Below are 23,693 nucleotides of genomic sequence, written 5' to 3'. Positions count from 1 at the left end.
TAGCATCCTAACGTCCGAAAGCAAGGGGTGTCGTAGCTACTGCTAGTACCTACTAGGTACGGGTTTTTGGTATCCAGGTTGTCGAATGGTTTTTGTAAACACCTATGGTATGTTTTGTATTATGGGAATGTATGTCCTAATTTGTATAGACTCTGGTATGATCTTGTTTATGTATAAAAGACCGTATTCTGCTGCGTATCTGATGAGGAATGAATTGTTATGTGTTGTATATAGGGCAACCGTGTACCCCACGGGGTCGGATCCTCTTATTTGTATTGTATCATGTACGTTAAATTGATACAGAGACAGGTTAGGTTACTTAAATTTACACTTGGGACCCACCTGTGGGTTCGAGGCATGACAATTGTAGTCTTCAGTTACTTGTTATGCCCATTTAATATATCAAGATATGGACGAGTCATTCACTAAAGTAGGTATAAGTAAGTCTAAAACTTTATATTGATTTTTATTTGAAAGTTTGGATTTTAGGGTTTATATTTGGATTTATATAAATTTAGATAAAATTTAATATTAATTATATTAAATTTTGTTTAATTTCACATTCTAAATTTAAAATCTAAACACATATTCCCAAATACAACTAGAGAGTTTAATTTAGGAAAATATTTTTTATTATAGGATGGTAATATCATAGGCTTACACATGAGAGAGAAAGTTAAGTCCATGTATCTAGAATTACGCCACCCTTCAAGGATTTGTAATGATTAAGGTTGTGACATATAACATTGTTAAACCTCAATATACATTGTTGGCTCACAATCTAATACCTTAAATTTTTCGATAAAGTGGTAATCTATTATGGTATTAGAACTTTATTTAATATCCTAGGTTCTAATCTTATCGTCCGAAGGCTCTATTTGAAATTTGCAAAATGTTAGGGAAAGGAAAGAAAAGAAAAAGAAAATATAAAGTAATCCACTTTTTCATGTTGAGTTATTAAGAAAAGTAACAAAGCGAACAAAAAAATGTACCAAGTCATTAAATTTTAAAAAATAATTTTACATATTATTTTCTTAATTTTTAATCATATTAAAATATATTTTACCAAAGAAAACAAGTCATCCAATAATATGGTTCAGCCCGAGCCGAGCTGGGCGGGGCCAGGCCGGGGTGGCCCGGCCCAACAAGAGGCCCTGGGTCTCGCCTCGCCTACATGATCCCAGAGAAGGGGGGGAAGTCGTGTCTTGCGACGAAAGAAAGCATTCCCCTTCTGAGTTGGAGTTGGAGAGCATAAAGTTTTGGTGGGGAGAGACTCCGAAAGTGCTAACACCAGCACAATGAGCAGCATAGGAACAGGTTATGATCTTTCAGTCACTACCTTCTCTCCCGACGGCCGTGTTTTCCAGATCGAATACGCTGCCAAAGCTGTCGACAATAGTGGGTCTGTTCTCCGTCCCCATTTTCTCATTTTCTTTCATTTTGTTCTTTTTTTTTAATGAAAAAATTGTTTGATTTACTTGCAGGACTGTTGTTGGCATAAAGTGCAAGGATGGGATCGTTATGGTGCGTGAGCGAACATTTGAAATGGGTCTTCTTTTTCTTTCTTGCGTTCTTTGTTTCTAATTTTATGGTTTTGTCTGCTCGAATCTGTGTATTCTTGAGTTTCTTATATTTCTTTTCTGGGGTTGATAGGGTGTGGAGAAACTCATAGCATCGAAGATGATGTTGCCAGGTTCCAATCGGAGAATCCACTCTGTCCATCGTCATTCTGGCATGGTATACTACCTTTTTTTTTTCTTTACCACGACTCATGATATTTATTTATTTATTAATTTCTGTTTGCTGATTGAGAAATGAAAATTCCGAATCATAAAATCTTGGTTTTGGATTTGATTGTTTTCAAATTCAAAAATTTCCCTTCTTTCCATTTTCTCTATGGCATAATATTGTTATTGTGAATTTGAGTTCTAAATTGTTAGGAGGTTTTCGGGGACAGTATATTTTTTCTTGTCCTTGTAAATAAACAACATAAGCATTGGTCGTGTGTTGAGTGCAGTTGATTTGCTAATCCCCATGGTGAGTGCAGTTGAGTTCAGTTGATTAGCTAACCTTCTAACTGTACTTTTTTTATTTTCCTTGATGTTTTACTTGGGAACTTTGGAGATCCGTTTGATTGTCTTGCTGCTGAATCCATGCATCTATTTTTCAAACAAGCGGAAACATAATGTTTGTTGCGTGATTTCATAATGATAGGTTAATGAACCTAGCAAAACTAGCTTTGGACATGTTTTAGTTTCTTAGCACTTGTATCCTGGTCAATTGGATCCTAACTAAGTACGTATAAGTTATAACCTGGTCAAATGGTTCCAAATGCCTATATCTATGCATCCTGAAGGTAAATTTTGGCTTTGTTAGTTGCTGTCACATTGCATGTGAATTGATATTGTCATGGTGGAGTTGTCACATTCCCACATATATGTATACTATAAAGTGTACATGCATATATATTATAAAGTATTATTGCATGCCATTTTACTCAATATAAAGCATTTGTATGCCATTTTGTTCAACTAAGTAATTTTTGGTCACAGACTTTGGCCTATTTTTGACAAGCACAATTTATTATGGTTTAAGAAATTTATTATAATTTAAGGAATTAATTCTGATACATAATATTTCTTTCTTTCTGGTTATCAATTTGGTGTCTACTCTCTCTATCTCTCTCATATATATTTTAATAGGCTGTCGCTGGATTAGCAGCAGATGGGAGGCAAATTGTTGCACGAGCAAAGTCTGAAGCAACAAATTATGAGGGGTCTGTATTTTAAACCTTCACTTCTTAGATGATGACACTCTTCATGAAACATGTGTATGTGGAGTCTTTAATATATCCAAGTTTTTCACTCTTAACATGGTTTAGACTTCTTGAAAAGTGAGTGGTTTCTAGATGTTTAAATTAAAATATTCATGGTATAGTTGTCTTGGACTTTGATTTTGGGCTAAACACTTGTTACCATGGAAGAAGAATGAATTTTGAGTCCATAATTGTGTGTGTTTTGGCTTAAAGATGGTTCCTTAGATGGATGAGAATTTAGCATGCATAACTGGTGGCATGTGGCATTCTGGTTGTCTTTCCCCCCCTCTCCCCCCTCCATTTCCTTGATGTTACTCACTTAGAGAGATTGTATATTGTAGCCTCTAATTTGAGAAACAACTATATTTGTAGGACAAGTCAAGATAAGAACCCCTAAGATGCGGTACTCTTAAATCTGGTTAGTTATTAAAATCCATATAAACTGTTCCAAACCGAAAGCAAAATCTAGAAGAGAAGAAATAAATATTCTGTGAAGTTCTAATTACCCCCTTAGAGAAGCTTGCCTATTGACTGTTTTAGTCAATTCAATTCCTCTTTCTATGATATTATTTTCAAAATTGCTTTGGCTTATTGTTTGCATCATGGATTATGTTTTATGTATTTATTTTTCTCTTTTTCTATATCTTTATGTATGAATATTATTGTTAAATTGTGGGAGAGACAACTAGAGTAATTTATTGAAACCAATTTCATTGAAAAAATATCACTATTTTAGTCAAACCAAGCTGAAGCCTTAAGAAGTTGCATGGTCAATACATGCATGAAGAAATAGATAGAGACTGGTGTAAAGTAAAGACAACGTGCACGAAAAAAAGTTCTCTTTTTGAATTGAGTACTCTATCTCATTTGGAACTTAAGATGTCTATGAGCGGGTTGTGGTGCTTTGAGTTGGTCCATTACTACTTATTTAGGTGTCACTTAAGGTGGTAAGCCAATTGTGCATTCTTTTTTGAACTTGTTATGAGAGAGTTCTAAGGAGAATGCGTGGGTGGAAAGGAGCTTTTTTATAGCTCAGGGGGTCAGATTTATCCATGCCTGCCTTTCCTCTATTTCACCTTATTATTTATCCCTATTCTAGATTCCTGTGAGGGTGGCAACAACAATTAGACAAATTGATGGGGGGACTTCTTGTGGTCCGCAATAGGTGAAAGGGGTAGATCATCATGTAGGGTGGGTGACTATGAGTAGATCAAAGAGGGCGGGAGGTTTGGGTTTTGTGTAGTTTGGTGTACAAAAACATTTTCCATTGGGAAATTTGTTATGGAGCTTTTCCTTAGAGCCAAACCCTTTTAGGGTAATTTGTAGTAAAGTTGGACTTCAACATAATGGGCGGGATTCTAAAGTTGGTTCTAACATCACTTGAGTCGTTGGAAATTTGTGTCACAAATTCATCATATTTTCTTCTCTAATATGTGGTATAGAAATTACATTTCGGGAGGATCATTATATTAGGGAGACCCCTTTGGCTCATATGTATCATCGTCTCTTTTTGGCTATCTACTCTTCATGATATCCTTATTTCTGATTTTCTTCTCTTTGCTGAGGGTAGGTGGTTCCCCCCCCCCCCCAACCCCCAGAGCGCCTTTTGAAAGACAATTTCCTAGACTTCTCTTAAACAAAGATGTAGGTGTTGGAGTGAATAGGAGGAGAAAAGGGTTAAATAAGAAGAGTGGAAAGTTTTTTGTTGAGTCTCTAGATCTTTGATAAGGTATAGAGAAGGGAGTTAGGCTCATAAAATTCCCTTTATGAGCTATATGGATGACCAAGTTCCCAGCCAAAGGTGGCTTTTCTTGCACATGGGAAGCTTTTTTTAGGGCTGTTTAGTTGTGGAAAACATTTTCCACTTTCCTTTTTTAGTTTTCCAAAAGAATTTTGAAAGAATTAAGTTTATTTTTTAATTTTCCAAGATTCATATTAGAAGGGTACATAGTTTTAAGAATCTCACAATTCGCAATTCAATCCATATTATTCATATAAATTCACACCAAACTGATTCAAATTTATAAGAGAATCTAAAAACAATTGAATTGTTGCTAAATCTAACAACTCGTGAAACTAAATAATTGATATGAAAATATTGATTCACACGATTCTAGACCTATCGCATCCTAACAGACCCAGTGGCAGCTAGTTAAAACCTTATTTTTATTTTTATTGTTTTTATTTTACACAAAAATCTTCTATTCCTTGTCTACATTAGTTTTGTGCTAAAAAAAGGAGAAAATAGAGATTTAGGTCTTGTGTTGCCTTCACACAACCAGTCCACTCTTGGAGGATTATAGTGTTCTACCATCGGGATCATCTAAAGTGGTACTCAAGTTTTGCTGTGTTCTTAAGATTCACAAGTTGTGTTGATGAACACCAAAAGTTCATTTTTTTTAATTATCTTTTCTTGATTTCTTTCCTTTAAACAGCATAAAAAGTCATTTTTTTTTCTATAAATATTTCTTGATTCATTCCCTACTTTTCATTTGCTTAGGATTAGTCTACATGTGAAGTATGATTTTTTTTTTTTAATTGTCAAAATTTAAATGCACTATACTATTTTACTTTCTTATTTGTATATCAATATATTCATGCCATTTAGATTTTTTTTTTAAAAAAGGCAGCCTGTTGCACAAAGCTCCTGTAAAAATAAAGAAAATAAAGAAATTGTTTATCTGTGCAAAATAATTTTTTATTTTAAAATTTTAAAATAATTTCAAAAAAGGCAGTTTGTTTTTCAATTTCCCAAAAAAAAAATTCATAGAAGGAAATAGTTGGGACCATGGGTTTTGGGACTGGATATGGATTTGAAAGAAACTCGGTGTGATTTTATACTATATTTATGCACTCAAATCAAAGTCCAAGATCTGAAGTCCATGCTCTCAAGTGCAGAGAAATCTAGAGAAATATAAAATTAGAAAACTGGAAACAAGGTGGCATTTTTGTAATTATTTGGAAATTTTAAAATGAAAAATAAAATGTTTTCCAAAAGCAAATAGTGTCAAAAATTTTTTGTTGTCGTTCATATTTTTTATACAAATATTGAAAATAAAAAATTCATTAATTATTATTATTATTATTATTTAAAAAATTTTTTTTTTGTAATTCCTTGTCAAATTCAATTGGAAAATGAAAAATGTTTTTCACAGCTGAACAGGCCTTACACTGCGGTTGGGTTGGAGTGTTTTGGAGCCTGGTTTATGCAACTTTGGGTATTGATGGGCTGATGACGTGGTGGTATCCGGCTTGCTTTGTAGGTTCTAATTATTAATATGGAAGTAGGGACACATACTTTTTGGTTGCTATTCCTCCTGCATTCTGGATCATGTAGGGAGAGAGAAAACTGGGACCTTTGGATGAGTTGAAATTCCTCTGGAAATGCTGAAAGAGAAGTAGTTTACTGTTTTACATTTTTGATTGAATAGATCTTTTTGTTACAAATCTGATTCTTTTGTAGATTTAATGGAGAACCTTTACTTGTGGTTGTTGACAACTTGTAATTAAGTTTCTGCTTCTTGTACTTGGTTGTAACCCCCCTGCAGGAGTTTTAGTACTCATTAAAAAATATTAAAAACTCATCTCTGCCTTTCCTGGCTACCCTAAAATAAAAACGAAAAAAAATATTTGTAATTGATTGCTGTTTGCTTGGCTTCCTGTATCTTTGTACAAAAAGGGAGCTTTTTTGTCTATTTCTTTCACAGATTTCTGTGAGAGGATGCTAACAAGTTGTGGAATTGTGTGGGCATTTGTTCAGAGAAAAATGCTTGTATTTTCAATGTCCTTTATCTTTTCCTGTGCACTAGCTTTGGGAGAGAATAGGTTTTCTTGCATCTTTTTGGGTCCTTTCATCTAGTTATTTCAAAGAACTTTTTTTTATGTATCTTTTGTCAGCTTGATGCTTCTAACATTTTTCTCTATATTTTGTTTTATCTCTTTCGTTGTCTTTCTATTTTTTTTTTCAAGGAGGATGTCCTATCCTCCTTTTTGTATCACTCTTTTTCTCTTAACAAAATTTCTTTTTATCTAAAAAAGTGGTCGAAAGGTATCAATAATTGCAAAAAATCATGTCACTTGTATTTGTCTTCCTCACACATGGGCAAAAAAAAGGCATTCGTGTAAGGTTATTTCTTATTAGTGTCAACACATTTTGTTTGATTCTACATTATTGACCTCGCTTGCAGTATACATGTGAGAGAATGTTCTCTCCCAAATGCTGCCCTCCTTCACGATAGCAAGAATGGTGAACACCTCCGAACATCTTTCCCCATATTTTCTAGCCTGAAACCGTTCTTCTCTGCTAAACTTGACCTGAGATCGAATTGAAGACCCAACACCTCCTTAGCTTCGAACCCTATATCCTCTAGGTCTTGTCATTCCCTTGTACAAACCCTTGGGATGGCTGCAGCAAGTCATCCTTGGCTGTAGGGTTCGCTTAACTCTACCAGTGCCAGAGAGTGATCGATTGATTCTTGACCAAGTCGATTTACCATTTAACAAAGACGAATCTTCCTCAACAATCTTCGTTCTTCGAGATCCTTTGTTTGACATCAAGAGAATCTTTCTCCCATAAATTGATCTCACTACAATCTTCGCATGCAAGCATACAAGTTGAACATCCCAATACAGTCGTAACACGTGAACATACAATCACAAAACCACTTTGAAAAATCATCCTTGGCTTTCCTAGGTGATCAGAGTATCCTATTTCAGCCTTTAGAGACTTTTTTTGCAATTTTGATTCTCAAGAGTGGTGGATGGGTATGGTTAAGTGATTATTTTGATTCAGGTTCATTGAAGTTTCTATTTTTGAAGAATTTTTTTTGGGGGGGGGGGGGGCACTTGTTTGGGTGGAGGAGTCATTCATCAGTGCAAGTTGAATGGCAAACCTTTTGTGCTAATTGTCTTGAGCCCTCATTTTTCTGGATTTCGAAGTTTGTAGGGAGAAAATTTTTGTATATTGTTCTAAAGAAAGAGGAATTTATCTGGATCTGGAAGATATTGGGGATAATATGTGATGGAAAGTGAGGAGTAGACGAACTTAATCGAGGAAGGTTGTACTTACAAGGTGAAGGAAGTTGGGCCTCGGTTAAATTGCAATTCAATGACAAAGGGGGATTTCTTCATATAGAGAAGGGGAGTGCAGGAGGAAAACGTAGCATTTTATGTGTTCCTGAGAGTAAGAACAATGAAGGTTGGAGAAATCTTTTCAAAGCACTTATGAAGCTTTCTTGTGATCATAACAAGCTTATTGCCTTAGATGTTCTGATTGTGGTTCCTTAAACATGATAAGACATGAAAGGTTGATGATGGAGCAGAGCTGTGGCTTGAGCCAATCGGAGAAGTGCACATTTGCAGAAGTCGTCGGTGACGTAACGAGAGGAAAGATCGATTCAGGAAAGAATGATGGGGAATCCCGTGATTTAGGAAAAGTTCTTTAACTTCCTTATCCGTCTCAAATTTTAATATTGCATCCAAATTTAATATTGGGCCTGGGAGAGGGAAATTTGAGCATGCAATTAGTGGGGGCCTCTTACAGTCACTAAATGGGTGGTTAAAGGAAAAGTGGGTAGCGGGCCAAGCCTTATCCAAAAAGGTGTTGGGTCTATACTAGAGGACAAGAAAATAAATGCTTATACCCATTCCCGATAGAACACTAAAGAGAAAAGTGAGGAAGATAGAATTGAGGTAGAAATTAAAGAAGTAAGCCCACAAATAGAAGGGTTTAGTGAGCTTACTCGGATGATTTTGATCTCTATGGATAAGATTGGGTGACCTAAAGACACGACGACGAAATTAGGAGGGGAGAAGGGGGCTTGACCTGAAGGGGAGGTAGAGCTCTCAGATGTTGATGCTTTTGCAAAGGGATAGTTTAGAGGATCATATACAGAAGCCAGTTCAACATAAACAAGGTAGTACCTTTTTAGAATTTGATCCAAGTTGCAGTAAGGGGTCATTTTCTTTTGAATATGAAAATACTCAAAGATATGATGGTGACGAGAGGTGTTAAGAAGCAGATGATGATCTCAGCAGCTTTTGTGATTCTGATTCTAGCGTATTAGCTGATCAGTTGAGAAGGGAGATAGATATGGGAGGAGAAGACAATTGGAGGAAGAATAGAAGAGATATTACGGAGTAAGAAACAACTACTTACACCTCAACTTACATAGGGAGAGAGGCTTTCTTGTCCTCTAATATTGAGCAAGGGTTAGAAGTTTTTGCTAAGCACAGATCTGATCAAAGTAAAACTTTGATTGATGGGGGGCTTTTGCACCTTGCTCGTAAGCCTATTCTTGAAAAGGTGGTCGTTGGTGTTAGTTCTCTAGGTGTCGAAAGAGGTAATGATGAGAAGACAATGGATCCAGTGGGTGATTTGAATTCTTCGAAACTTGGAAAAGGTATTCTTCCTATTCCTATTCAGTCCTTTTTTTTTTTTTTTGCTGAGTCTTTATGCCACAATGAGGGAATTGATGGGGGGAGTGACTTGGTTATTGGCCGAGGGGCTAGTGAGAGGGACTATGGAGACCTAGACGAGCTCTGATATGATATGGGGTTAAAGTTAATCCTTTAGGTGTTGAGGTCAAGTTGGGGTTGAGTCCAAAAACTTATGAGAGTAAAAAACAAGGGTGGGAAAAAAATTTTAAAAATCTGATTTCTTGCATTAATTATGGGGGAAGGGGATAGATAAAGGGGGTCAGCGTGTTAGATTATGAAGATTATTATTTGGAATGTTAGGGGTTTAGGGATGCTAGGAAAAGATGTTTGATTAGGGAGGTTTTAATTAGGAACTTTCTTGATATTGTTTTAATTCATGAGACAAAGCTTGAGTTAGTTGATGGGGAGGTCTTGAGTGATTCGGAAAGGGCAGTGTAAGGATTGGGTTTTTGTACACTCTCAGGATGTGGTGGGCTGCATTCTAGTGCTATGAGATACTTAGCCTATTACTAGAGTGGATAGTTTAGTGAGTTTCTCCCTTTCAGACCTTCTTGAAATTAGAGAGAGGGGTCAATGATGGATTTCCTCTATGTATGGTCCTTCTAGGCCTGCTCTTAGGGATTCTTTTTGGGATGAGCTTTATTTTTTTTTTTTGCGTTTTGCTCAACGAGGTGGATTGTAGGTGGTGATTATAATGCAGTTAGGTTCCCTTAGGAAAAGAAGGGGGGTAGCAGGGATAATGCATTTATGCAGAAGTTTGATTTTGGTTATTAGGGAGTGTGGGTTGAAGGATCTTCCCTCAGTTAACGCCAATTTTACTTGGTCAGTGGGTGGGGCTAGGGAGGTGGCTAGTAGATATGATAGGTTATTGTTTTCCAATGTTTGGGAGGAGGAGTTTCCTAATCTATCTCAAGTAGTATTATCTAGACCCACATTTTTTCATTTTCCTATACTATTTGGAATCTAGGAAAGTGCCTTGGGGACTTGCACCTTTAAATTCGGTAATATATGGTTAGACCATGGATCTTTTCAATCCTTGGATAGAGATTCATGGAGTGAGGATGTGGAAAGGGGTTGGGAGGGGTTTAGATTGATGAAGAAGTTGAAGAGGTTGAAAGATTAACTAAAAGGATGAAATGGGGAGGTGTTTGGAGATATTAGGGTTAAAAAGTCTACTTTTCTAGGAGATTTGCGAGAATTAGAGAGAAAGGAAGGAGTGACCCTTTCAAGGAAAGAAGAGGCTAAAAGGATTTCTCTGAAAAATGAATTGGAAGAGCTGATCTTTAAGGAAATGAGAAGTTGGAGGCAAAATATGAAGTGTAATAATTCTATTTTTTTTTTTTTTTTTGGGTAGTATGGCTAATGGAAAAATGAGAAAGAATTTGGTTAGAAAGATGGAGGTGAATAGTGGGGTTATGATCCACTATAATAGAATTGCTTCGGAGATCACAGATTTTAATTTTAATTTGTATTCTGAGGAGGATGTGAGTAGACTGATGGTGGAAGGATTTGAGCGGGATCATTTGCTTGTTGATAAGATAACTTGGTTAGAGAGACCTTTTGAGGAAGAGGAAGTTAAGGCTACTGTTTTTGGGATGGAGAGGGATAAAGCACCTGGGCCAGATGATTTTAATTTAACTTTTATCAACATTGTTGGACATTGGTGAAGAATGACCTTATGAAGGTTCTTAATGAATTTATTGGAATGGGGTTCTTAGCAAGGGTATTAATCCTACTTTTATCATGTTGGTGCCAAAGAAAAATAGGTCCTTCAAGATTTATGATTATAGACCAATTAGCTTAGTTTCTAATGTTTATAGAATTATCACTAAGAGCTAGCTAATAGTTTATGTGTGATGCTTGATAGGACTATTTCTAAGGCCTAGTGTGCATTTATGGGGGAAAGATAGATTGTGGATGCAATTTTGATTGCAAATGAAATCATTGAGGAAGAAGAAGGGGTTTATTTTTAAGTTGGATTTTGAAAAAGCTTATGATATAGTGAGCCGGAATTTTTTGGATAAGATTTTAGGGATGAGGAAGGGGTTTGGAGAAGGATGGCGTAATGGATGAAATGTTGTATGTCTAATGTGAATTAGTAAATGGTGAACCTAAATCTTGGTTTAGGACCATGAGGGGGATTAGACAAGGGGATCCTCTTTCTCTGTTTTTGTTTGTGTTAGTGGCACATTTTTTGAGTAGGTTGGTTGATAGCGTGGTCGATGGAGGTTTATTGAAAGGTCTTAAAGTGGGTAGGGAGGAGATTATGGTGTCACGCCTTCAGTTTGCGGATGATACTATCTTTTTTCTAGAGGACCATAAGTCTTTTATTCTAAATATAGTGGGGCTTCTTCGAATTTTTGAAAGGGTATCAGGGTTGAAGATTAATGTGGGTGTTAGATTACCACTTTATCTAAAAGCTTAAGCTGTTAGGTTATATATCAAGCTTTAACACTTCCCCGCACCTGCAGCCAGACAGCACGTGGAGAGATAAAAAGGTAATAATATTACCTATTATAGGGAATACAATAATTTTTTAAATACCACACAATAAACGCAGGCAGCAAGACTAGAATTCAGGACCTCTTGGTAACCAACTCTGATACCATATTATATTACCACTTTACCTAAAAGCTTAAGCTGTTAGATTGTGGGACAACAATGTATATCAAGCTTTAACAATGGGAAAGAGTGGTATTGTGGCGATTAATGTGCCTATAGAGAGTGTTAGGGAGTTAGCCATGGTGTGCTGAGTTGGGGTGGTTGATGTCCTAATTAGGGGTTCCTTCGGGGGGCTATCCTAGAGTAGCTAGTTTTTGGGATCCAGTGGTGGAGAGAGTGTCCAAGCAGTTAGACGGGTAGAAGGGAGCCCTTTTTTCCCTGGAAGGTAAGATTACGCTCATTCAAGCTTGTCTTTCTAGTATTTTGTTGTATTTTCTGTCTATTTTTAGAATTCCAATATGAGTTGCTAGTAAGATTGAGAGAATTATGGGAGATTTTTTGTGGTTAGTGATGGGGGGTTTTAAGGATCACGTAGTGAATTGGAAAGTTGTGTGTAGGACTAAGAGAGAGGGTTGTTTGGGTCTTGGAAATTTGGTGCCTAAGAACACGACTCTTTTGGCTAATTGGCTTTTGCAGTTCCCATTAGAGGTTTCTTCCTTGGGGCATAAAGTTATCAAAAGTAAATTTTGGACTTGATGGGAATGGGTGGGATACTAATTTAGGTTCTAGATGTTCTTTGGAAATCCCATGGAAAGTTATCCCCCATATTTACCCTCTCTTTATTCCCTACACCAAATTTGTGATGGTAAGGGTTGCAACATCGTTTTTGGAAAGATATATGGTTGGGGAAAGTTGTTTTGGCCACCTATTTTCCTTGCCTATTTCATTTGAGCTTAGGGTAAAATTATCCGATTTCTTCTTTTATTGTAGATTCGGACGGTCGATCTTGGTTGTTGGATTCCTCAGTTGTTTTTTCATGTAAATCATTGTTTGATTTATTGGTTGGTGCCAATCATTCCTTTCCACTCTAACAAAGTGATTTGGAAGGTCAGAATCCCCCATAAAATCAATGTTTCTTTGGTTGGTCGTGCTTAATAGAATAAATACTAATGAATTGCTGCAAATGAGGAGACTTTTAAAGGCTCTACCCCCTGATATATGTATGTTTTGTTTTGATTGTTCAGAATCTGTTTCTCATCTACTCTTGCATCGTGATTTTGCATGGAAGGTTTCGAATAAGTTATTTAATTATTTTGGAGAAATCGGGGTTTGTCCTGGAACAGTGGTGGAGTTCTTGGCAATATCTTTTGTGGGGTTTGGAAGGAGGAAGGAAGGTATTGCTTTATGGAATTGTGCTTTATTTGCAATCCTATGGGGCTCGTGGAAGGAGCATAATTTACATATTTTTTCATGAAGAAGATTCCGTATTGGTTGGTGTGGGAGAAAGTGCTTTTATGGCTTCTTTGTGGTGCATGGGAAATGGAAATTCTGAAGGGATGTGTTTGACAGATGTTCAGCAGGATTGGAAGTCCCTTCTAAGGGTGTGGTGATTTGAGTTTGCTGTATTTTTTGTGTTTGCCTTTCTTGTTTTGTTTTTTCTGAGGATTCCCAGATTTTGTAAGGAGATGTCTCCTCTCTTGATTGTACATTCTCTCTTCAGCTAATGAATTTCTTTTTCTAACCTTGCTTGTGGTTGGGATGTATTTTCATCTAATATACATGGGGTCTTTTTGCCTCCAATCAAGTTCATATCAAGTTTGACAGTTATTTCAGAATTTCTTGCGAGGTACTGCATCTTCCCATATTTTGTTTTCTGGGTAGTTGAAACACATCCTTGAAACTGAACTAATCATGGTTTCTATCACCATGATTTTAACCATTTATTCACTATAATGTAGTGATATTCTTTTACACCATGCAATTTATTCCTTATTTAGCATTTTTATGAGCAAGATGGAAAAATGATTCAAATGACAGAGAGATTGTTTATGTTTTATCATGTTGAATTTTCTTTGTTAAAAAAAGAAGAGATATTTCATTAATGAGGAAAGAATGTACAAATAGGAGAATAGCACATCCTTGTAAGAAAAGGAGAAAAAATTCCAAAAAAGACTAGAAAACAATCAAAATAAAACTGCCTTCCATCCTCCCTTAATATATGAAAAGGGTATTCTTTTAAACAGCCTGCTGCAAAAGCCTGTAAAGAAGCCAAGTACTGAATCCTTTCCCATATTGAAGAACTAGACTTCTTCTTGCTTGAGAAAATTTGAGCATCCCTTTCCAACCAAATTCCCCATAATGTTGCAAAGATCCCATGAGTACACAACACCAAATCATCTCCATTCTTCCCTAATCCTGTAAAATATAGATGTTGATAATTCCTCCACTGAATCTGGACATACCCAATTCTCCCCAATTACTCCAAACAACTTATTCCAAATCCTCCAGGAGAAAAGAGCAGTGCAAATATAGATGCCAAGCAGATTTTGAGCTTTCTAAACACAAGAAACAAACATCTGGAGATAATGCCTTCGAAGGCCTCCCACTAACTCCATTATGTTGATTTTTGTTCCTTCAATTTTATGATTAACACTTTTCTGTTATCATGTGCGCCTCTTGCCCTCGCTCTCCTGGTCTGGGTGGAAATTTTTACTCAATAAGTTATTACCTAAAATGTAAGATCATGCATTTATGTCTGATCTGAACAAGTGGCTAAAATACTGATAGGGATCATATATTTGCTTAGTTCTAGTTCTTGTAGTAATCTTCAGTTTGGTAAAATAGTAGGAATTCATTTTTTTTTTTTTGGTAGGAACTGGAAATGTTTGTCACCATAATAATCATAACTATGAAAATGGTTATGACGACAACTTACAGTCCTGAATCACTTCTTTAGTGAAATTTATCATGGTTTCTAGTTTATTCCTGACATTTTTTTTTTTGTTTCTATCCTTAAAATTTTTTACGTTGCTTTGGATAAAATTTAAGCTTTAAACATTTATAATGCAAAAATGCGTTAATGTTTTTACATGTTGAACCATTTGTCATTCCGAAGCTTTTTTATTTTTTTTATTTTTGTATTTTTTTTGGGTTTTGCAGTGTCTATGGTGAACCCATACCCGTGAAGGAACTTGCTGACCGTGTTGCTAGTTATGTGCATCTATGCACACTCTACTGGTGGCTCAGGTATTGTAGAGTTTATCCTCATGTTTTCCACCACAAGGCTTTACTTTTCATCTCCTCCATAAGGGAAAAAATGAAACGGAAAAAAATGCATGACCCGTTAAAAAGTAATTAAAAAAAATCAAAATATTGAATACACGGTATGTAATGTTGGTTGGTTCTGCAGGCCTTTTGGATGTGGAGTAATTCTTGGAGGTTATGACAGAGATGGGCCACAATTATTCATGGTTGAACCTTCTGGTATTTCATATGTGAGTTGATTTTGTGCTAATTATGGCTTCAGTCCATTCTTGCTATTTTTTTGTGCATTGTGTCTGATGACTTTTGCACCGCAATGGTTCTTAATTAGCTGCTTTCACTTTAGATTGGTAGCATGTTTTGTTTAGAATTCCCTTAACTTACTATTGTACTTTTGAAATTTGATATAGAGATATTTTGGTGCTGCAATTGGGAAAGGGAAGCAAGCTGCTAAAACGTAAGCCACTACTTCTTGTTTAGTAGGCCCTGGTAGCTTTCTGATAAAATCAGAATATGGATTTATAAGGAGAGAAGGTTCAACTACATGTTATTAACCCAACCACATTTCATATAGAATTTTTCATTGTATCCTGGTAAAAATAAATAAATAAATAAAGGGCAGCCCGGTCCTGATGAAAAATAAATTAGATAATAATGACTCTTAGTTCAAAGATTTCTTATTATGTATATGCACACACACACACACACACACACACACAGATATATATATATATATATATATATTTATTTATTTATATCTATAGAAAATGAAAAATTTCTTATTAAGAGAGAGAATTGAAATACAAAACAGAGGGTAGCCTTGTCCTAAAGAAAATAAAAAACAGAAATTACACCAAACTGCCTTCCAATCACATTTCAGATCACCCAAGGAAATACCCTCAAAAACACCAAAGTAGAAAGGCCCAAGCTGTGCAAGGATCACAATTCTATCTCTAAGAAAAAATGAGTGTATTGATCACAAAAAAGAATCTTCTCATTTCTTTCAGACTACAGTGCCCAAACAATGACCAATCAAGCAGTGACCACAAAATCTTTTTCCATAAGTGTTATTTAATTCAAATTTGTTGAAAAGATGCGTGGCTGTTTTTCATTTTTGAAATCAATCATATCTCGTAGGAGCTTCTCTTTTGAAGTTATATTGGTACTTGGTAGCAAATTTCATCATTCTGACATGTTTTCATATTGTTGTTTTATGGCTGAATGGACGTTGTGGACAGAGAAATTGAGAAGCTGAAGCTTTCTGAGATGACCTGCAGGGAAGGAGTTATAGAGATAGCCAAGATGTGAGTTCTCTTTCATCTCCAAATAATGCATATACCTGATATAATAATGCTTTCTCTTGTTGGAATTTAGCTAGTTTTGTATTACAAGTGGGCGCATCTCCCATTTATTTTGGATGAAAAGTTCTATTTTTCAGTATTTGGTAGTTCTGTTATTAGCTTATGCGCACTTCTAGGTTAGTGATTTGTGTATTTTTCATTCTACTTTTTTTCTGTATTGCCATTCTATCATGTGTCCAACCTCCCCAACATGTATGAGAGTAGCTTAACCCTACTCAAGAGGCATGAGATATTGAGAAGACGCTGGTGGTAGTATTTTTTTTTTTACCTGAGCCTAAAGATTCCTCCAAAAGTAAAATGAACCTAAAATGGAAAGAATTTCAGCTAGAGGCAACCAGAAACTGATGCTGGTGATGGCGAGGGTTTACGTCCTGAGGATGGGACTTAAGCTGTTCAATTCCCTGTAGCAGACATTAATAGGGAGAGGAGGGGAGTTCATGCAAGGGAAGGGAGTAAGAAAGGAGGTGATGCATAGTGTTGAGGTTTGCAGGTGGCTTAGTTCAAATTTCAAAACTAGGGAGGAAAGGTCACATGCAAAGGAGGCTGCTGCTGGTTTGTTAGGGGTGGAAACAGGCCCAAAATATCTTTTTAAATGAGGAGTTGGACCTTGGCAAATGTTCTGGCTCTTTGGAAGAAGAAAAATAGGCCCAGTTCAGCGTATAGGGAGTGCTATAGAAAAAATAAGATAATGATATGATCCAATGAAGATTGAGGGGGATATGGCTTGTGATAACACATAAGAGGCCCTCTCTAAGGGAGTGAGGCAGGGAGCGCCACTCCCCCTATGTTTATTATGGTGATGGAGGCCCTCTGTAAATTTCTGAAAAAGTCTATTGAATGTGGGTTCTTGGAAGGCTTTACAGCAGGGTTGACTATTCAAAAAGAATTAAAGGCTTCCATTTGTTTTTTGTGGACAATAACTTGATTTTCTAAGATGTGTTTTGGTGTGGTTCAAGGCAATCACTTGGCAGGGGGTTAATGCTAGTAAAAGTGAAATTTTTTTCCAAGAGATGTTGGAAATGTGCATCTTCTAGCAACCATTTTGAGATGCAATGTGGGTAGGGCACAACCTAACATCTAGAGATGGCTTTAGGAGCTAGCTTTAAGTCTAAGCATGTTTGGGATGGTGCTGTGTAAAGTTTCGAAAAGAGGCTGGCAGGATGGAAAAATAACTAATTGTGTGCATAGTCTGCACTCTCCAAGAGCACCAATACTCTCTGTCCCCCCACCCCCCCCCCCCCAAAAACCCAAAGCACAACAATGATTGAAATTGTTTTTGGAAAGGAAAACCTTTCACCTCAGTGCTAAATGGAGAGAAAGTTGATATCCTTTGTATTCGCTAAATACATAAGGGGTTGATGTCCATTTTCCTAGAGGGACGAAGTCAACCAATTTCTTCTTCGTTCGAAGGATGATTTATGGGTCACTGACAAATACCTCTTTTGGTTCCAAAGGACAAGAGGAGGAGGAAAAACACTCATGTTCCAAATAGAGTAGAGAATAGCACTTCAGTAGATTCATCACTTGTAGAAATCAATCCAAGTGAATGCAAAACCATCAACCTTTGTACATGAATTTGGTTTAAGCGGGTGGAGCAAAGTCTCAACTTGAGGATCTTGGTCTAAAATCCTACCTATCTCCAGCCAAAAGGCCATAGGAGGCAATTTTTAGCACCAAATTTTAGATAATCCCCCTGTTACAATGATAACGACAATTTAGTGAGGTGTTGCAAGGTATACATCGATGGATGTGATTGGCTTCTAGTCTATTGTGACTTCTTTCTCAAGGCAACCAAACGAAACAAAGAAGCAGCTGAAAGTGAAGAAGAGGACTAAACCCATGTTCTCATTCGCACATGAGCAGAGGTTGGACCATCAAGCTAGCCATTAGCAATTTCAAATTTGAGAAAGTTGGACCACATGCTTCTAAGCACAAAGTTTTAGACAATTCTAAAGTTTTTTTTTTTTTTTTTGATAAAAAAAGAAGATATATTAGATAGAAAGAAAGGAAGATACAATATGTGGGGACAATGAGTCCAAATAAAATAGAAAAACCCCTAAGGAAAAGAAAAAAGGGAAAAAATAAAAAGAAAAAAACAAAAGCAAAAAACACTAGTCAACCCCTTAACAAATGACACTACACAATGTTGACCAAGGGAACTCCTTCTCTTCAATTTAGTTAAATCCCTTTGTCCCTTCAACTTTGCCTTTTGTCACCATCCGTGCACACTTCAGTTCTTCCAAAACCAGTCAACTTTAAGCCCATTTTACCCAAAATATCTTGTGCTTCTAAGTCCTTCTTAGGAATCTCCTCCACAGGCGTAGGCAAAATCCCATCCCTTCACTGTAAACTATTAACTAGATCATCATTATCAAAGACAGGAACTTCCTCAAGCCCTTCCAACGGGGGTGGATGGACATGAGATAAATCCTCAATCTCTTCACAAGAATCCGAAACATACCTATATTGTTCTCAGATCTCATCCAACAACAACCCCCCACCACAATCAAACTCACTAATAGCATTACTTTCTGAATCTGAGAAGTACCCCCATTTCTTTCCCCCCCCCTTTTTTTTTAACTTACCCCATAACTACATCCAACCTCCTCCTTAGCATGTGAATCTTCTACTGTACTAAGCTCTCCTTTAGAATATCTCTTTAATAAATTTGCCACTAACTCACTAGACTTCTGTTTCTTATCTTCAAACACCCTACTCATTTAAGCATCCATACAAGCCGCGCTCTAACAAGCATAAACCTTGCCTCCCTCAAATTTGTTATAATTAAGACAAAAACCATCAGACTTCCTCCTCCACCGATTCAACTTCTAATTTTTTACTCTTTTCCACATCACTTTCTTATCCCTCTTCTAAATTTGTTGCATTTTTATCACCATAATCTTGTCTTAAATCTTCTTTGCTGTTAATCTCGGTTTATTCTGAAACTCGATGAATTCGTCCCAGATCTTGGGAATATGTAGATTGAGAATGTAAAGTACTATCAAAAGTTACAGTGTCTGCCCCAGTCTTCTTTGAAGTCTCCTCCCCGAATGTAGCCCTAATTGCATTGGAGAAGGTCGCTGATCCTACTAAAACCCTAGCTTCCTTGCCATTTTGGTCGAACGATTCCAATCATTTTGTGGTGGGATTTTGGTTATTTGGAAGGAAAATGTGGTGGAGTTAGTCAAGAATACAATTGCAACTTCCTCCATGTCTTGTTTGTTTAGGATGGTGAAAACAATTTTATTTGGCTTATTTCTTGGAGTCTGTGAACTTGATGGAGGACTTTCTATACACTTTGTGGCATGAACTCTTTGAGGCTAGGGCCAAATGGGATTCTTCTTGTGTTATTTAAGGCAATATCAATGTGTTGCTCTTTCCTCATGAAGGAAATGGTGAAACTTTTGAGAATGCTAGCATGAAGGAATTCTTAGTTATATGAATGTTGACTTCCTCTCATTGGTCGTTCCTATACTTGGTCTAGCTTAAGAGAGGCACCATCACTCTCAAGGATCAATAGATTCCTAATCTCACCAAGATGTATACTTTCCCAAAATCTCTCGAAAACTCCTCTTGAATGTTGACTCCCCTCTCATTGGTGGGAAATTCATGGTCTAGCTCAAGAGAGACACCATCATTCTCAAGGATCAACAATTTCCTAATCTCAACAAGAGGAATATATACTTTCACATAATTTCTCTAAAACTCCTCTTAAAGACATATCGTCAATCATTTCCCGATCTTGTTATATATGATTTGGTTTTTAATGGGGCCTGACTCCCTTGTACCTTGAAAATATGTAGCTCGAAGCCGGAGGCTTTGGGAACAAATCAAGATGTGGTGGTCAGTGATCCAGTCTGCACTTTGAAGGCTTTGCAAGTTTTGTGTTTGCTTCTAAGTTTAGGGCTAAAAGGAAAACTGAAATGGCAGAATGATAATAATTTTGGTGATATTCAATTGAAGAAAGGCTCTATTATACGAAAAATATAACAAAGATCAGAGCCCTTTCCGATTCCTTAACAAAGATTGCTTTCATAATGTCATTTTATTCAAAAGGCCTCTCCAACCACATCCCCTTATCCCTGGAAACAAGACACACATCCACCCCCTCAACCATAGGCCTATTACTACTAAAAAAACTCGTATCTTTTATTATTCCTTGATCAGTGAGGATTGACCGTCTGCTAGCTTCCAACACTCTAATCACACTCTTCTTCTACCTGCCATTAGCAATCCTATGAAATATTATTTTCTTTATTGCAATTTTTAAAAGGAAAAGGTGTAAGGCGAGGCATTTTACCCTCCTTGAGGCGGGGCGTAAGCCTCAAGGCGTTGAAGCGTAAGCATGTTGGGACTGTATTTTTCTAAATAATTAATAAATAAAATCAATTTATATATAGTAAAAAAATGAGAAAAATTTTAGAATAGTGGAGAAAAAAAATAAAAACATTATTTTTAAATATCATCTAAGCCAATTTTAGATAACAAACACAAATAATACATGTTAAAAAGTTAGCATGAGCCACATTACCAAAAGAATAGAAAAAGCCAAATTAAAGCATCATCCACTAATTTCTAAGAATATAAAACTAAATGAGCAAAGTTCAGAGGCAAATCAAATTGGAAGGGTCCACGACTCGTCGGAGAGAGACGAGAAGCTTGGAGCAATCGTCAGAGAGGAAGGAGTTGGAGGAAAGCTACGGAAGCTTCGTCGACTCATCGGAGAGGGAGAAGGAGCTGGAGGAAAGGTATGGAAGCTTTGTCGACTTGTCGGAGAAGACTGGAGGCTTCGTCGAGAGATCTAAAGCTTCGTCGGGAGGAATCGTCGAGAGAGAAGAAGACTGGAGGCTTTGTAGAGAGGAATCGTCGACAAAGTAGAAGACTGGAGGCTTCGAAGGGAGAGCAGGCTATCGTCGAGGAGAAGACTCATTGGAGGCTTCGTTTAGAGAGTAGAAGAGAAGAAGCTTCATGGGAGAGAGGGAGGAAAGGGTTTTAGATGCATTCGGGGTTCTGTCTTTTTTAATTTATGTTTCACAACAAGAAGCCCAAAAGGTGTATGCCTTGACATTTGAGGCGTAAAAATGCAAGCCTTTACTTCTGAGGCGTACGCCTTTTTGGAATTACGCATTTCCACTTGCGCCTTAGGGCGTTTTAGGCCCAAATCGCAAGGCGTGCCTGAATAACCCCTTTTAAAACACTGCTTTATTGCAATACCCCACTTTAGCACATTTAAACCTAAGGGACACTTCCTTTAAGTGCAATTCCTTTGGTTCATTTTTAAGGGGCACTCTCCTCACCCCAACTCTGCTGAAAGCTGCCCCTTATCCTCTAAAAGACCAATGACCTCAATCTCCTATAAAATATTAGATTTTCTTCCCATTGAAAGCAATTCATCTTATTTCAAAAGATACTCTCCTCACCCCAAACTCTGCCAAAAGCAGCTCTCCTATCCAAATGATCAATGACCTCAAATCTCCTTATGGATATTATACTGTAGTTTTAATGTTACTCATATGACTAATCCTAATGAGCCTAGGTGGATGCTTAACAAAAATGGGTGCTTCTGTTAGCCCTTTTTACAGGAAACTATCTTTGAGAATTGGAAATGAAATAACTGTACCTTTCGTATGCCCTCCTTTTCCTGTCCTTCCACACAACCCTAAAAAAAAAGGATCAAGGGTCAGGGCTTTTTTCCTGTCACTGCTTGAACAAAAGCGTCTCCAGGTCCAAGATCTCTTCCTCCAGTCTTAGCTAAGGCCTGTAGTTGGCCGAGCAGAACAGTTACCCAGATCCTATAGGTTCTAGTCCAAGTACGGTGAAGCAGGATGTGACCCATGGATCAGCATCTTCCTCGCACAAAAAACATATCTTAACTAGAGTTACCCCCTTCTTGTTAGAGGATTATTAATGCCAAGTAATTTCCCTAAAGCTGCCTCTCAAGCAAAAAAAAAGCCATTTTGATAGGGGCTAGAGAGATGGCTTACCAATTTTGCTGGTTTAGTGGATTATATGGTGGATACTTACCCAACCCTTGGTTTTTAGATACTCTAAAACTGGTAATGCTTTTGGTCGCTTTTGTATGTAACCATATGGCGCTTCTTTGGTGCCTTTTTTTCCCTTTGTTTTTTCATAATAGAAGAAAGGAGATTACAACCTAAAAGAGGACAAGATAATTCTCTTTTTTGTTAAGCAAATAACTCTTTTATAGGAGAAAAGGATTGCTTTGATAAGTACCCTTGCTAGCTTCCTTAAGTATTTTATGTCTCTGTTCACAATCCCAGGGCCTGTTGCCAATAGATTGAAGAAGCTGCCATGGACTTCTTTTGGAATACAATGAAGAAAGAGAATTTTCATCTAGTAAGCTGGGGAATAGTCTACCATCCATTTAGGGCAGTGGGCTGGGGCTAAGAAACTTGGAAGAGTTCAATCAAGCTCTTCTTGACAAGTGGTTATGGAGGCTTGCAGCTGAAAATGAATACTGTGAGAAAAATGTTGTAGAGAATAAATACAATATAGAGGAGGGGGAATGGATGACAATGAAAATCCAATTTTCTCATGGAGCAAAGTTTGTGGAAGGGTATAATGAAGGGGAAGAATAATTTTCAAAATATATTTGGCTTGACAAGCAGAATGATAGCAGAAGAAGAATTTGGTTGGATATCTGGTGTGGTCCGTGTGGAGAAACAGCACTTAAACAGTCCATCCCAAGTTTATATAGCTGGCCAACTAATAGAGAGGGTACAATAGATGATGTCCTTCTAGAGGCAGATAAGGGTTTGCCTGGAATCTCGCTTTCAGATGATAGTTACAGGACTATGAGCTGTCTGAGGTGGGTAACTTGCAGGACAGTTCATATAATACTAGAATTAACTTGATATAGAGAGGACATAATCAAATGGTAGAGGCAAGGGCTTAAAATTTACCGTTAACAGGGGGAATCTGGAGTTCCATTTGGCACTGGTTCCAGATCAGTTGGGTTGGGTGATGCCGCAGAACTTTAACCAGCTCCTTTTTAGCTGAATTTTTTGGGACAGGCAGAAACGAACAGAGTTTAAAGCAGCTGTAGACTATGTTTCCCTTATGTGTGTTTTGGCATGTTTGGAGGGATGCAGGAAGGTTTTGAAGGGAAAGAATATAAAAAATGACTGGAGCTTAATGTTTGGGATCCTTGACGATCAAGCATTGTCTACCAATCATCTGTAGAGCAGGATTGTCTTCTTTGCTTCTCTTTGGTGTTTGGATTCTAGAGCTAGAGGAGATTTACAGAGAGATGGGAATCTTTACTTCATTATCTCTTTTTGTTGCATTTTTATTTCTCCAGAGGATACTTTATCCTCTTATCTCCTGTGATTCTTTCTCATCTTAATCAAATCATT

At 37.0% G+C, this 23,693-nt stretch overlaps 1 protein-coding gene across 1 annotated transcript in view; it reads left to right on the top strand.

Moving 5' to 3' along the window:
* The first annotated feature begins 1,110 nt into the window (after window positions 1–1,110).
* LOC131149476 (proteasome subunit alpha type-3) overlaps window positions 1,111–23,693 on the top strand; it is a 31,124-nt gene continuing 8,541 nt past the window's right edge. Inside the window, exons 1-8 of the mRNA XM_058099933.1 lie at window positions 1,111–1,402; window positions 1,485–1,524; window positions 1,654–1,737; window positions 2,703–2,776; window positions 14,855–14,941; window positions 15,105–15,189; window positions 15,367–15,413; window positions 16,195–16,260. Of these exons, the coding sequence (XP_057955916.1) occupies window positions 1,299–1,402; window positions 1,485–1,524; window positions 1,654–1,737; window positions 2,703–2,776; window positions 14,855–14,941; window positions 15,105–15,189; window positions 15,367–15,413; window positions 16,195–16,260 (587 nt within the window). The 5' untranslated portion in view covers window positions 1,111–1,298. The remainder of the gene's footprint in view (window positions 1,403–1,484; window positions 1,525–1,653; window positions 1,738–2,702; window positions 2,777–14,854; window positions 14,942–15,104; window positions 15,190–15,366; window positions 15,414–16,194; window positions 16,261–23,693) is intronic.

This window comes from Malania oleifera, chromosome 2 (genome assembly GCF_029873635.1).
Source record: "Malania oleifera isolate guangnan ecotype guangnan chromosome 2, ASM2987363v1, whole genome shotgun sequence".
In the NCBI taxonomy this organism is placed as follows: domain Eukaryota; kingdom Viridiplantae; phylum Streptophyta; class Magnoliopsida; order Santalales; family Ximeniaceae; genus Malania; species Malania oleifera.
The sequence above is the reverse complement of the archived record's forward strand: the minus strand, read 5'-3'. Positions and strand labels throughout refer to the sequence as shown.